General features: G+C 37.5%; 1 protein-coding gene across 5 annotated transcripts in view; it reads right to left on the bottom strand.

Annotated features, from left to right (window-relative positions):
• Window positions 1-13,164, bottom strand: part of DGKH (diacylglycerol kinase eta) — a 153,816-nt gene that overhangs the window by 53,434 nt on the left and 87,218 nt on the right. For 2 of the 5 annotated variants that reach the window (XM_030272026.4, XM_030272033.4), the window contains exons 5-6: window positions 5,784-5,888; window positions 5,324-5,456 (exon numbers count right to left, since the gene is read on the bottom strand). In XM_030272026.4, coding sequence (XP_030127886.4) covers window positions 5,324-5,456; window positions 5,784-5,888 — 238 coding nt within the window. Of the gene's footprint in view, window positions 1-5,323; window positions 5,457-5,783; window positions 5,889-6,512; window positions 6,960-7,015; window positions 11,848-13,164 lie in introns of those variants that run through there. The other 3 variants (XM_030272046.4, XM_030272044.4, XM_030272050.4) reach the window with 3 other exon arrangements.

The following is a 13,164-nucleotide window of genomic DNA, read 5'->3' as shown; positions in this document are numbered from 1 at the left end:
TCCAAACTGGCCTTGAACACTTCCAGGGATGGAATGTTCACGACTTCTCTGGGCAACCAGTGTCTCACCATCATCACAGTAAATAATTTTTTTTCTGCTATCTAATCTCAACCTACTCACAGTTTGAAGACATTTCCCCTTGTCCTGTCCCTAGATGTCACTGTAAAAAGTCTCTCTCCATCTTTCTTGCAGGCTCCCTCCAGGTACTGGAAGGCTGCAATTACATCACCCCAAAGCCTTCTTTTTTCCAGGCTGAACAATCCCAACTCTCAGCCTTTCTTCACTGGAGAGGTGCTCCAGCCCTCTCATCATCTCCATGGTACTCCCATGGACTCACTCAAATAGGTCAATGGCCTCCATCCTAAGAAAGGCATGGACTTGTTGCAGCAAGACCAATGCAGACTCAAAGTAAATCCCATAACTATGCAAATATCCCATAACTGTCAACTAACAGGGTAGGCTCATTTCTTCTAAATAGCTCAGCATCACATTGTGTGTTTGCCAACCTAAGCTGGTTCCAAATATCTAATGAAGCCGGATCTCACAGAAGGACAGAAATAAAGGCTGTATTTTCAAGTGATGGACGATGAGCAGTTTTCACCATTTGAATGTTTCAGAGAAGATATGCCACTGAATTCAGCTCTCTACTCATAAATGATAAGCATTTGCTTTGCCACACAGATCAAAATACAACAAATCAGGGGTGAGGAGGAATAGAAAATTACAAAGTAATAGAATGTTCAAACCCTACTGAGCTATGATAGAACTTGATCTCAGGAACCCTGTATTCAGCTTCATTCTCAACAAGGCAAGGACAAAATCAATTCCAGGCTCTGAAGAGCTGCAGAAAGCCACTCTATAGATGGCAAGTGACAAGTAACATTTGTTTTTTAAGTACTATAAATAACCTACCAACCAAATCTCAGATCAGACTCTTTGGGTGACCCCCCTGCAACCTCAGTAACATGAAACAACATGAATATTAAATATTACAAACAACAATAACTTTAAGACACAGATATAACTTGCAAGCAAAGAAAGGAAAATTTTAAATCAAACCTCAATATTAGTTACTACTATGACCTAACTTATTTTGTCTCAGATTACACTGAATCCCATTCATTAATCAGTCTGATACCTGAAATCTTTTGGAAAACATGCAGACATATGGCTAGAAATCAGCTGCCATTACCTTGCCAATGAAAGCTAAAATATGAGAAAAATTAAATTACTCAGGAAAATTAACATTGCAATGTAATTTCTGCAGGTGTGCAGTCACTGGTTGTATGACCATACACTCTAAGAAAACAGGATCCTCAGTCAGTGCATGTAATGGATGGTTCTCAATAAGTATGGGGCTGTGCCATACTCTGCCTCATAATAATTCTCAACAGGTATTTGCCTTATTCTAAAAGGAAAAATCTAATGTAATACTGATTTTTAGCCATCAATATTAATTTCTTCCTGGCCTTTTAAAATTATTATTATTGTTGTTGTTATGCCTGGTAATACTACTACTACTATAATTAAGACTTTTTTTCAATACTGTATATCTCCAAAGCATCAGGAACTTCAGAACAGCTTCAACTGATTTTTGCAGTGATAGAAAACAGCATTTCTATGATACAGGCTGCCGGTTATGAAGAATGCAGAACTACTGATTTGATCAAAAATCTTATTTAAATGTTTTCCCCAGCATCACAGAAAGGTACATGTGATATAAAGTCACAGAACAGTTTTCTACTACTCCTTCATTCTTTAACAACATCCCTTCCCTTTCTTATTGCTTCATTCATTATTCACTCTCCAGACTGTACAGAAAATGCGGCAAAAGTATCAGAGGCAATGACTGTGCAAGCAGTGTCCATACAATTCCCTGGGCAATGGGTAAGAACAACAGGGTTTTGCGGGCAAAACCCCACAGCCATAATGGAAAAAGGCAAAGTGCACAAAGTGCACAAAGTGCGTTTGCAGAGGTAATTTAATCCCAGTATTTTCTTACTGATTGACTTCATCATCCTAAAGTGTTCTTACAACATTGTTTGTGTGATTTGTCACAGGAGAATGCAGTTTAAGAGAGAGGTTTCTCCCACTTATTAGCTATACTTGATATTCAACAATCAAGATCTTGTCATGATAAAACAAAATGCTACATGGAAAAAATAAATTTCTGAGCATAATCATAAATGCAGTGTTCTACTGGCAATGACTTAGATAGAAATGCAGTATTGATGCAGAGTAACTGAGGTTACAGAGCTGTGGAAGAGTTTCTGTAGATAATGATATATCATTCTTTAAGCTTCTTTGCCTAAACACTCCATACTTAAGCTAAATTCTGAGGAGCATAAAAATCAAAACCCTTTCTTGATTCAGCTGATTTGGAATAATTTCTAAAGCAAGACACAGAGATCATAATTACTCAGTCCTAGTAAAGACGAGATGAACATTGCAGAGAGCAGTCCTTTAGCTAGAGCAACACAACACAGAGATAACATTGGAAAAGTAGATTATCTTTTGAGAAGACAAAAGAAAGGACCTATTGGAAGAACATTGTTGCATTTCAAAGGAGAGTCTGATTAATTTTTTTTTTTTTAGAAGTCAGTTGCTTGTTGAGTAGTAGCAAAAATGAAGCCTGGCTTGTTATAACTTACATCCTGAGATTGATATACATATCAGTTCTTTGACTTCTAAAAAGGTATAAGTTCACACTAATCTTTTACCTAGCAAATGTATTAACCTACCGTCTTTTTCTACACTCGTTTCCACAAGACTTAGGAGTGTCTTCAGGGTGGCCTGCAATTAATTTGGCCAACCTTTGCCAAAGGTTGCTGGGATGGAAGGTGCCCTGAAGAAAAAGTCAGCCATCATCTCCAAAAGAAATGAGGCTTGGTTTGTGGTCAGACTTTAAAAAAAGCGGTTGTGCAGGAAATCAGCAATTTTAAGAGAATAAAATATTACAGGACAACTAAACTATCAAAAGCTGCAAGATATCATCAATGGGGTTTATTTTTACCTATAGTTAAGAGTCAAGAATCAGACCCCAAGGACTCTAAGCTACTTTCAAGACAATTTGGTGTGCCAGTAACCCAACGCACTACCAGGAGGAAGAGCTCAATTACCTCTTGAAAGAGCCTCTCATGCTTTTCAATACAAGGCATAATAGAGTAGCCTGGGATCAATGACCACACAAATAATTGAATTTTGTATAGATATAAATGGATTCCCACTATAAAGCAGTGCTGGAGGTTTGACAAGCCAGGCATGAATATTTAAACAGATTTTTTTAAATTATGTAACGGGGAAAAGCAGCACAGAACAAATCTGGAGAATGTTAAGACTCCAAACTTTCCAGATTGTCCTCTCAAACTGTACAAACTGCTACTACAGTAACTTTTCTTTAGCTTACTACAGGTAAGCTAAAGAAAAAAATAGATGATTAAATGCATTAGAAGTGCACAAAGCAGAACCAAGTATCAAACAAAAATGCATTTTTTTAGATGAAGAAATTAAGGATGATGGGTTTTAACATGTATACACAATTGCAGAGAAAAGTGTACATAATTGCAGAGTATAAAGTATTACAGTAAAAGAGTCAAATGTCAAATTATTTAGACTAGATATATAACTAAAGATCTTATTTTATTTAAAAAAATAGGAAAATAGATATAAAATAGAAGCTAAGAAGTAAGAGGAGGTAAACTTATTAATAGACAAAAGAGTATCATAATATCTACATATAAAACATTCCAGGTCTTACACGATTATGAAACTGCGGAAGAGCGAAAGGAATTCCAAATCACTAAATCACTTTCACAATCTATTTTTAAAAACTGGTATCAGAAATGTGGATAAATGTAGCATTAATTTGTCATAAGTTATACAGAAAGCTGACAAACTCCAAATCTGGAAATTATGGTAACTTCCCTAATCTAAAGTTAATGCCAACACCCTGTATATTAAAAACATACTTAGATGAAAAATTAGACACTGGAAAAACATAAAACTGTGAACTACAGACATTAACATTGATAATTTTTGATAAATTATCCTTTTAAAGTAGCGATAATATTAACTTAGGAATGGATAAATTCTTTATGAAAGTAGTTCCTTTCCTTTGCCCAAGCAAACATAACTGTATTTGTACACAAAGGCAATACAACTGCATTTTAGTTAAGCACATGATACTTCCATCTGTCAATATCAGACATTGAGGATACCATAATTGCCTTTAAACTGTCCAAAGGACTTATTCACAGTGGAAAACATACACCAAAGAGGCTGGAAGTAACCATACTACTTCTAATTTCTACAAAAGAGGTTTGTCCTGTTCCTTGGCAACTGCACCATTAGCTACATTAAAAGCATGGACAATTCAGGACAATGGGTTAATGTTCCCTTTGTAAGATTTCCTTAATACATATTATTATCCTCAAGTATCATAACAGCATCAATAACAGAAATGCATTTGCAGTTGGGTTACATACATCCAAAGAAATCAAATTATGAATGGTGTAACTGTAACTCTTTTCTGGGCAGTCAGCTATTTTAGTAATTAAATATTTCTACGTTTCATATATCTCATAAGGTCACAAAGATGTTTTATTTTCTGCTGTCTCCTAACACAAGGAGACTCATTCCCATTTTTCCACAGAACGTGCAGGAATAAAAAAAAAGCTGTTTCAGGCATATTATAATTATTTGTTAATTAAATATAATGTCTATCTAAATGATGAAGACTTAGCCACATTTCCTTTTCCTTTGTACTGGATTTTCCCTGTTGAACCAACAAATGCAGTCATCTACATCTCTGCTCTTTCACAGCATGAGAGAATGTTTAAAGCAGTAAATCAGTGTGTACTGCAGGATCAGGCAGCAGCAATAGAGAAAACAAGAATTGGAGGGCAAGGGTCATAACACTCTGTTCAGTGTTAAGAATGCTTTTAGATTTCGGGCAGAAAATAACATAATGATTTTTTTTTTTCCAAAGAAATGCTGATTCTATGCATTAAGACTATTTTGTTCCACATTTTTGATGTGCAAATCAAATAAATCCTATCTTTTCAAACCCTCCACCCTGTACACTCCAAACTGGTTGCTGCAACAGAGAGAAATGTTCTATTGAAAAAGGCACCTGGAGCAACAGGAAGGTGAGGCAGATCCTTAGCAGTCCCTCTGCCCAGAGGAGGGTCACTCTCATAAAGAGTTTTCTCCCTTCAGGCTCTTTTGTTACTCATTATTTTCAGGATCATTACTCATACTGAACTTGCAGCCATCTGTCTACACACATAGCATGATAACCAAGGGGAAGCAATCATTGTTTTACCTTCACAGGACAGGCCATGAGAAGTGACTCCAGAGAGGCTCTCTCTGCACACGTTACAGAAGGTGGGTCGGGCGTGGGAGCAGGCGTACCAGTTATGCATCCCTGAGAAATGTTCCACATTAAACTGTGCGGTCTAGTAAAGGAGAAGTTAAGACAAATTTGCAAGTACAGAACACAGCTACAGTCACTGACATTACGCACGGTTCCATATTACAGGGGACGACAGTGAAATGCTCCCCAAAAGGATTTTCCAAAGGGTATTTAACCTGCTCTCCCTCCAAAATTCTAAACCGAAGTGTGATGATAAGCTCTCATCTTGCTAGTGAAGTTCTTAAGATGAAGCTTCACTCTGACATTAGACACACTTTTCACACTAAGGAGGGTGAATACTCCAGTTCCGTGTCCTGTAGCTTGATCTGTTGAGCTAGAACAGGTTGCTCCAAGAGGGATGTCAGCTTACCTCATAGTGTTCTCTGGACTGAACGGACTTCAGAGAGCTTATCCAGTCCTCCATTTCTTTTCTGTTCTCAGCACACAATATTAGCCTCCTAAATGGAGTGATTATCTGAAAAAGATAACACATGCTGATTAATCCAGATAGTAAAAATCACAACAGGCTACGATACTTAATGCACTCTTCCCCCTGAGATGATGCAAGAGGATGACACGCCCTACAAGGCAAGATCCTAAACACTTATAAATATTTTCTTTAATGCACTACCGGCAACAAAAGAGTTTGCTTTTCCTTGTTCCCAAGTTTCAAATCAGGTTTTGGTACAGGTCTCTGGAATCTACATTGATCATTACCCCTTCTCAGCTTTTTGTCTATGCACTGAGATTCAAATGCTCAAATGGCAGGCACTGAAATGCTAAAACAGCCATTCTGTAAATTACTATTTGACTAAGACTGCAATCCTATTTCATAACTGCATCATAGCAACTGCAAGGTCCATTCCAATTGCTAGAGACAAAAACATATCAAAATCAAATGCCTGGAAGTCTTAAACAACCACAAAAGCTGTCATCATATTTCCCTATCTTGTATATTGATAATGTATTTCCATAAATTTATGCACACAAACATTTAAAACAGCACTTTTTTTATCCAACTATATCAACTCAGTATAAGAACACATACAAGTCTTTATAAAAACACATAGGGAACAAAAGCAAACAGTTGAAATCATACCCTACTAGGACAATTGATGGAATTCCTGGAACAAGTTGATGCTGGGAATTTTTCAGTGCTCTAGAGCTGGATTCTAGAAATCTGAAAATACTTTACCAGGGAGGTTCAGAGTACAAGCTGCTCTCCCCCTCACTAAACAGTAGACAAATAATCAAAATAACAGGAAGGCAGCAGAAACTATCAGCTAACTCCTACTGAAATTATTTTGAGCACTGCATTAAAATAGACAAAGCAGTGACATACATGGCAAAGAATTTAAAACAAGCACAAGAAAATAAGGAAAGTTATTTGTTTTGTTGTAGAAAGTCTGAAAAATAAAACTAAATCCTTTATCAGTATAATCTATTACATAGTATGCACCACCAACACTTGCAAATTAAATAAAACAGAGAAATGACCACTTAAAAATGGTAATTCTGAGTATTCTTTTAAGTGCTACAAGCTAGACATTACAAGATTTGGACAATATTAGTAAGCATTTATCTACAGCTGCAGTTACTTACCCAGTCCTTGCCGTAAATTGCCTCTAGCCTAGAATTGTCCTATCCACTCCTTCATTAAACTGAGCTGCACTTTAACATATCTCAGAGGCGACGTAACTGAAGTGCAGCAGGCTGCAAGTCACATGGAGGGGAGGCAAAAACCTTTTGCGCTTGCCTTTTTTTTTTCTTGTAATGTACTCACTTCACATGGAAGGGAATAGTTTCTTTGTCTTCTGTTTTCTTAAATCTTGCTTAAGCTATTTAATAAGGTTTATTAGTAGGTCTCCATGGCTTTTCCTAAAGAACAGTTTATGCAAAGCGCAATGCTTCTCTCATTAGTTTGGAGCCAAACAGATGCTTTATTACTTCAAAATGTTTTTCTAGGCCAGGTCATCCAATGAAGCCAAGAAAAGTCATTAAATCATAATATAACCCTGGCTCCAACAGCAATCAGCATTCTGCTGAAATTTCCAGGTTTCAGTGGACACAGAAATCTTATTTGGGCAAATACAAACCACAGATTATTTCTTATTATATAGCATGAGATTATAATAAGGATTAAATAATGATGAAACCACCCGAGGCTCGGCACGTTATGTCCATCATCCTGCCACAGTTATTACTGATTCTAACCAGTAGCCAGACATTGTGAAATGCCATTAAGCAACAACAGCTGCACTTATTGCTGAAAACTCCCGACTAATTCTCAATCTTTTCAAGTAATACTTAGATATATATTGCTCCTGTCTTCAGTAGTACTGGTCACAAGCCACTGTGCATCCCTCCCCCTTCCCCTAATCTGAAATTAAGGCCCTGGTTCAGTTGCTCACACCTAGCTTCCCAGTGCCAATGAAGATACCCTTTGGTATCCAAAGTTTTGGCAGGGGAGGGGTAAGTATGACAGAGGACCAGAACAGTAGCTATAAATAACCGAGGTGGTACACCAAACTTCCTCTCAAAATGCACTGCACACCCATTTATTGGCAATCGAATCACATCACCAAACACTGCAAACCAATGCATGTAGACCCACCAGAAATTCATATATTCTAGCTTCTTATTAAAATCAGAGTGCAAAAATCTTAGCAAGTTCACAGCATTGCAGCAGTTTAGCAGCTCAATAGGATACTGTCAATCACATTAATTTAGGATCAATTATTACTGCTACAAAAATAAAGTGGGAAGTTAGAAGACATACATATTTGTAACTACCTATTCTTTTTGATTTACGTATTTGTAACAACAAACTTCAAGAAGGTACATGGTAACATAAAAAAGACAAAATGCATTATATGCAAGAAGTATCAACAATGCTTGAAATTTTTTTAATAAAATAAAATAATAAAATAGAATAGGAACTAAGAAGCCTGTTTAGCTTCTCATCTATTTCATTCTACAAAATCATGGAGAAAATATACTCTAATTATTTTTTAGATATTTCATGTAACATAAGAACTCAGGGAGCCAAGGAAACTGTTAGCAAACTGTTTTTCCCTAAATGCAAAGCATTCTTTAGGCTTGAAAAGTATTCCCAAAGGATGATGAGGAGATGAAAAGTAATAATGTCCAAAAACGCATTTGAAAAATTAATCACAAATAAATGCATCACATACTATAAAAGACAATATTTAAAATCTTCAACTTATCAAAAATCCAACTAGTCAATCAATGTTGGGAAGTGACTCAAGGGTAAGAATCACTGTATATGCTCTGCTGTTTCTACTTCATTCTTTAGTATCTGCTACTATTGTTATTATACTTTGATTCAACATGGTTTTGTGAGCTTTACACTAACTCAATATAGCTTTTCTTGTTTATCCTAAATGGAGATTGACTTCCTAAACCTTCTTATTTGCATTAATACAGATGGCATGTTTTCATCTGAATGCTTACACAATGCTATGATTAACTAAGTGGGATGTTTGAAGTTCATTCACTTAAAGACAACTGAACCTGTATACAGACATAATCAAAATTAAATAGATATAACTGGCTCAAAACAATTTTCCTGCCATGTAAATTTAAATTTAACTAGTAATTTTATCTCATTGCATGAATACATATTCAGAGTCCTGTATATTCTCTTATACTGACCCAAGTCAGCACCTATTTTTCAATTACATATTACCTTTTTGATCTTTGTTGCTCCATATTACTATTTGTATATTGCTCTGAATATGCTGAACTCTCGAAAGAAAGAAAGAAAGAAAGAAAGAAAGAAAGAAAGAAAGAAAGAAAGAAAGAAAGAAAGAAAAAGAAAGAGAAAGAGAAAGAGAGAGAGAAAGAAAAGCTCTGTAATACAATGCAAAGGAAGTGTCACAGGAACCAGCAGAAGACCACTGAGGTAACATAAGAACAAGAAAACTCTTAAGTCCTGAAGGAACTCAGGTGCCAACAGTTCACATGCTGACAAAGCAAGAGCTGAATCATGAAAGATGAAGACAGTCAAAAGGTCTTTAAAAATATATAAATTACCTTCCTTTGAAAATTTTCACCATTGTCAAGTAGCCAAGATGTCACTGCTGATTTTGGAAAAGACAATTACCAAGAGCAGATACTGCAGTATATTGGTAAGTAATAAAATAGAGGTAGTTGGAATAAAAACCACTTTTAATGCAGTAGGCATTGGTAAAGAGTAAGCATATACAGTCTTAAAAGTTGAAGACAACCAACACAAACACTAAAAAATCCCAGAAATAAACAATGTCTGAATGGGAAGTAAAACTATCCATTACTGCAATAATGTTCCTGTTCTGTTAGAAAAGTAGAGGGATTTTTTTGAATGGGGAATGAGGGAGAGAACAAGAGATTACGGTTCACTCTGCTACCACACAGGTCTTGCCTTAAACTGGGATTTTCACAGAAGCACTACAATAATTTGGCTTCTAAAAGTATACATATATTCATATATATATATATGTACATACACATCTTGAAATGCCTAATTTTTATTCTATTTTTTTACTATCAGCAATATATAAGAAAATACAGATCCCAAAGCCTGATAGCTCCAGTTCTGGCTTCTTTTACTAATTCAAAATGAAGACAGAGTGTTTGCTAATCAAGAGAGCAGTGCTCTATACCTAAGTAGCTACAAAGCAGCTATTGTAAAGCATTCTGCTTCCTGCAACATGATATTTGCACTGAGGCACCTTTTGTCATCTGAGCTATTACCAGGCATTACACTAATAGCGCTTTGTATGGCTGATCTTGAATTAAATTACTAATGTAGAAATGTCACGTAGAAGCTGAAAGGAGTGAGGAAATGGTTTTCCTGTCCTCTGGACAGATACTTTTAAAATATCTTTCTGGAGATAATGAAGAGAGAATGATACAGAGAGAGCATCCCAACTCTCTTCTTAGGGACCATATTCAATGCCTGGGGCAGGAGTGTAACATCAAATGCTTCCTAACTTCTCTGTGCTTACAGATATTGGCGAGTCAGTATGGGCAAATATTAGGATAACATGCTCTGCCTTCCTTGCTTTTTGTCTGCCTCTCCATTCCCCTTTTCTTGTGCAGATGGGTCTGCATGAGTGTGGCAGGTGAAGGCACCTCCACCAATGGTGGAAGTAGACTGCTGGGGTCATTGATCCTCCCACACCTTCCAGAATTTGTCTGCAAAAATCACAGTGCTAACAGCTGGACATCTTTCTAGAGTATTCATAATTTCTTGGTTTCTGGATACTAAATAACTCATAACAATACTGTCAATGTCAAAGGTGTAGTTAGTTGGTACTTTAAGGTGAATTGTCACTGTTATTTTTCATGATGAGTCAAGTCAGGCAAAAGTATAAATTACAAAAACAGGGGAGGAGTTAAAAGCACGGTGGGTAATAAATGGTTATTACATTTGCCTGAGTACAATACAGAATTTATAATCAGAACAATTAGCTCTGTCTTCACCACTAAAATGTTGCTTCCTTCTTTTTCCTGGCCTTCTCCTATTTCAATGTTCCCAAGTTCACAAATATTGATGTAATGTGTGGGTTTGGCGCCCACAGTAAAAACTCCAAGGAGGAATATCTGCACCAATATAACACCAGAACAAGTGAGCTGAGCTAAAAGACAGGACAAAAATGAGAAAGGTACAGGGACTTCATTCTACAGTGGAATCCAGCCTGGGTAATTCAGGTGGCTTATCTTACACCACAGAGCAAAAATGAAGGAGCATCACCCAGAATACAATCAGGCACATGGACAAGAAAGCAGTTGGGAATAGTCAGCATGGATTCATTCACCAAGGGGAAGTAATGTTTTTACAACCTGTGATGAAACAACTGGCCTGGTAGATGAGAAGACAAAGGTGGATATCATTCACCTTGTCTTCAGTAAGGCTTCCAGGACTATCCCTTAAGATCCTCCTAGAGAAGCTGATGAAGTGTAGTCTGGATGAGCAGACTGTGAGGTGTATTGAAAACTGGTTTCGTGGCCAGGCCCAAAGGATGGCGATCAGCAGCACAGAGCATGGCTGGAGGCCAGTAATTAGCAGTGTACCTCATGGGACAATACTGGGTCCAGTCCTGATTAACATCTTCATTAATGATCTGGATGATGTGGTAGATTGTATCCTCTGCAGGTTTACTGATGACAGAAAGCTGGGAAGGAGTGGCTGATACACCCAAGGGTCACACTGCCATCCAGGGGGGCTTCAACAGGCTAGAGAAATGAGCTGGCAGTAACTCATTAGGTTCAACAAGAAGTTCCAAGTCCTGCAACGGGGAAGGAACAACCCCAGACATCAATGTAGCCTGGGGGCCACCCAGCTGGAAAACAGCCTGGCAGAAAAGGACCTGGGGTACTGTTCCACAACAAATGGAGCATAAACCAGCTACATGCCCTTGCAGGAAAATCAGCCAGTGGTATCCTAAGCTGCCAGTCCAGGGAGTGAACCTGCCCCTCTACTCAGCCCTGGTAAGGCCTCACCTGGAGCACTGTGTCCAGTTCTGGGCTGCTCAGTTCAAGAGACACATGGACATACTGCAGACATTCCAGTGAAGGGACTGGAGTACGGGATATGTGAGGAGAGCCTGAGGGACCTACAGCTGTTTAGCCTGGAGAAGGTTCAGGGACATCTTATATATGCAAATCCCTGAAAAGAAGATGCAAAGAGGACAGAGCTAGGCTCTTTCCAGTGGTGCCCAGTGAAAAGCCAGGAGGTAATGAGCACAAACTGAGCCACGAGAGGCTCTCTGTTAATATCAGGAAACAATGTTTGGAGATACCAAAAAGCCACCTAGACACAGCCTGGACTAGGTGGCCCTGCTTCAGCAAAGGAGGTGAACCAGATGACCTTCAGAGGCCACTTCCAACCCCCAAACCACTCCATGAGTCTGTGAAAACGGAATCCAGGTAAATCAAGTCATCCAGTTACAGGTCCCGCCCTGAATTGCAAAAGTATCCAGCAAAGATCACTTTGTTCCAGTTCCCCCAATCAACCTCATGTATTCAATTTCAACCAACTACTAACAAAAAAACATTTTTCCTGCAGAAGTATAACTTTATAAAGAGACTGGGTAGGAAAGTTCCATGGATTTGGATGAAGAACTAGAAATTTATTTTAAATCAGCATTTAAATACAGCAAAACAAATAAACCATACTTGCAAATGTAAACTGGAAACTGCTATATATATTTGAAGGCTTGCATGCTTCTTTAAAGTCCTTTCATAAAAATTTGTTCAGTATGTCAATTTCACACTGCTGCGCCCTTAGCTCTGGTTTCACCAGCTCACTACACATCTATCAGATGGGATGGCTGCTCTGCATTAGGGAAAACATATAGTTATATATTTAATGGCACTAGGTGCAAATTTGAACAAAACAAACAAGTAAAGGACTATTTTTTTTCTGTCTGTAATAACAGATTCCTGTTTAAACATTGTTTAGCTGCCTGAAGCCAGGGATTCCTGTTCACTAGAAACAGGAAATTTTTTCGAAGTTTACACCAGTGACTTTATTTATAAATTATTTGGTAAACAGGAACTGCAGTGAGGGATACTTTCTGAGGTTTATCCAGGTATTTTAACCACTTTTAAAGCATGAATAGAAAGAAATGTCAGAGAATAGGTTTTGTGTAAAAGTGCAGGAAGGATGAAATGTGGCTTATTCTTCACACATCCCAAATTCTTCACTGGTGAAAAAGGGAAATTTTCTGCAAGCTATTTTTGAA

The sequence above is a fragment of the Taeniopygia guttata genome, chromosome 1, assembly GCF_048771995.1.
Source record: "Taeniopygia guttata chromosome 1, bTaeGut7.mat, whole genome shotgun sequence".
In the NCBI taxonomy this organism is placed as follows: Eukaryota; Metazoa; Chordata; class Aves; order Passeriformes; family Estrildidae; genus Taeniopygia; species Taeniopygia guttata.
Note: the sequence above shows the minus strand (reverse complement) of the source record. Positions and strands in the feature narration are given on the sequence as shown.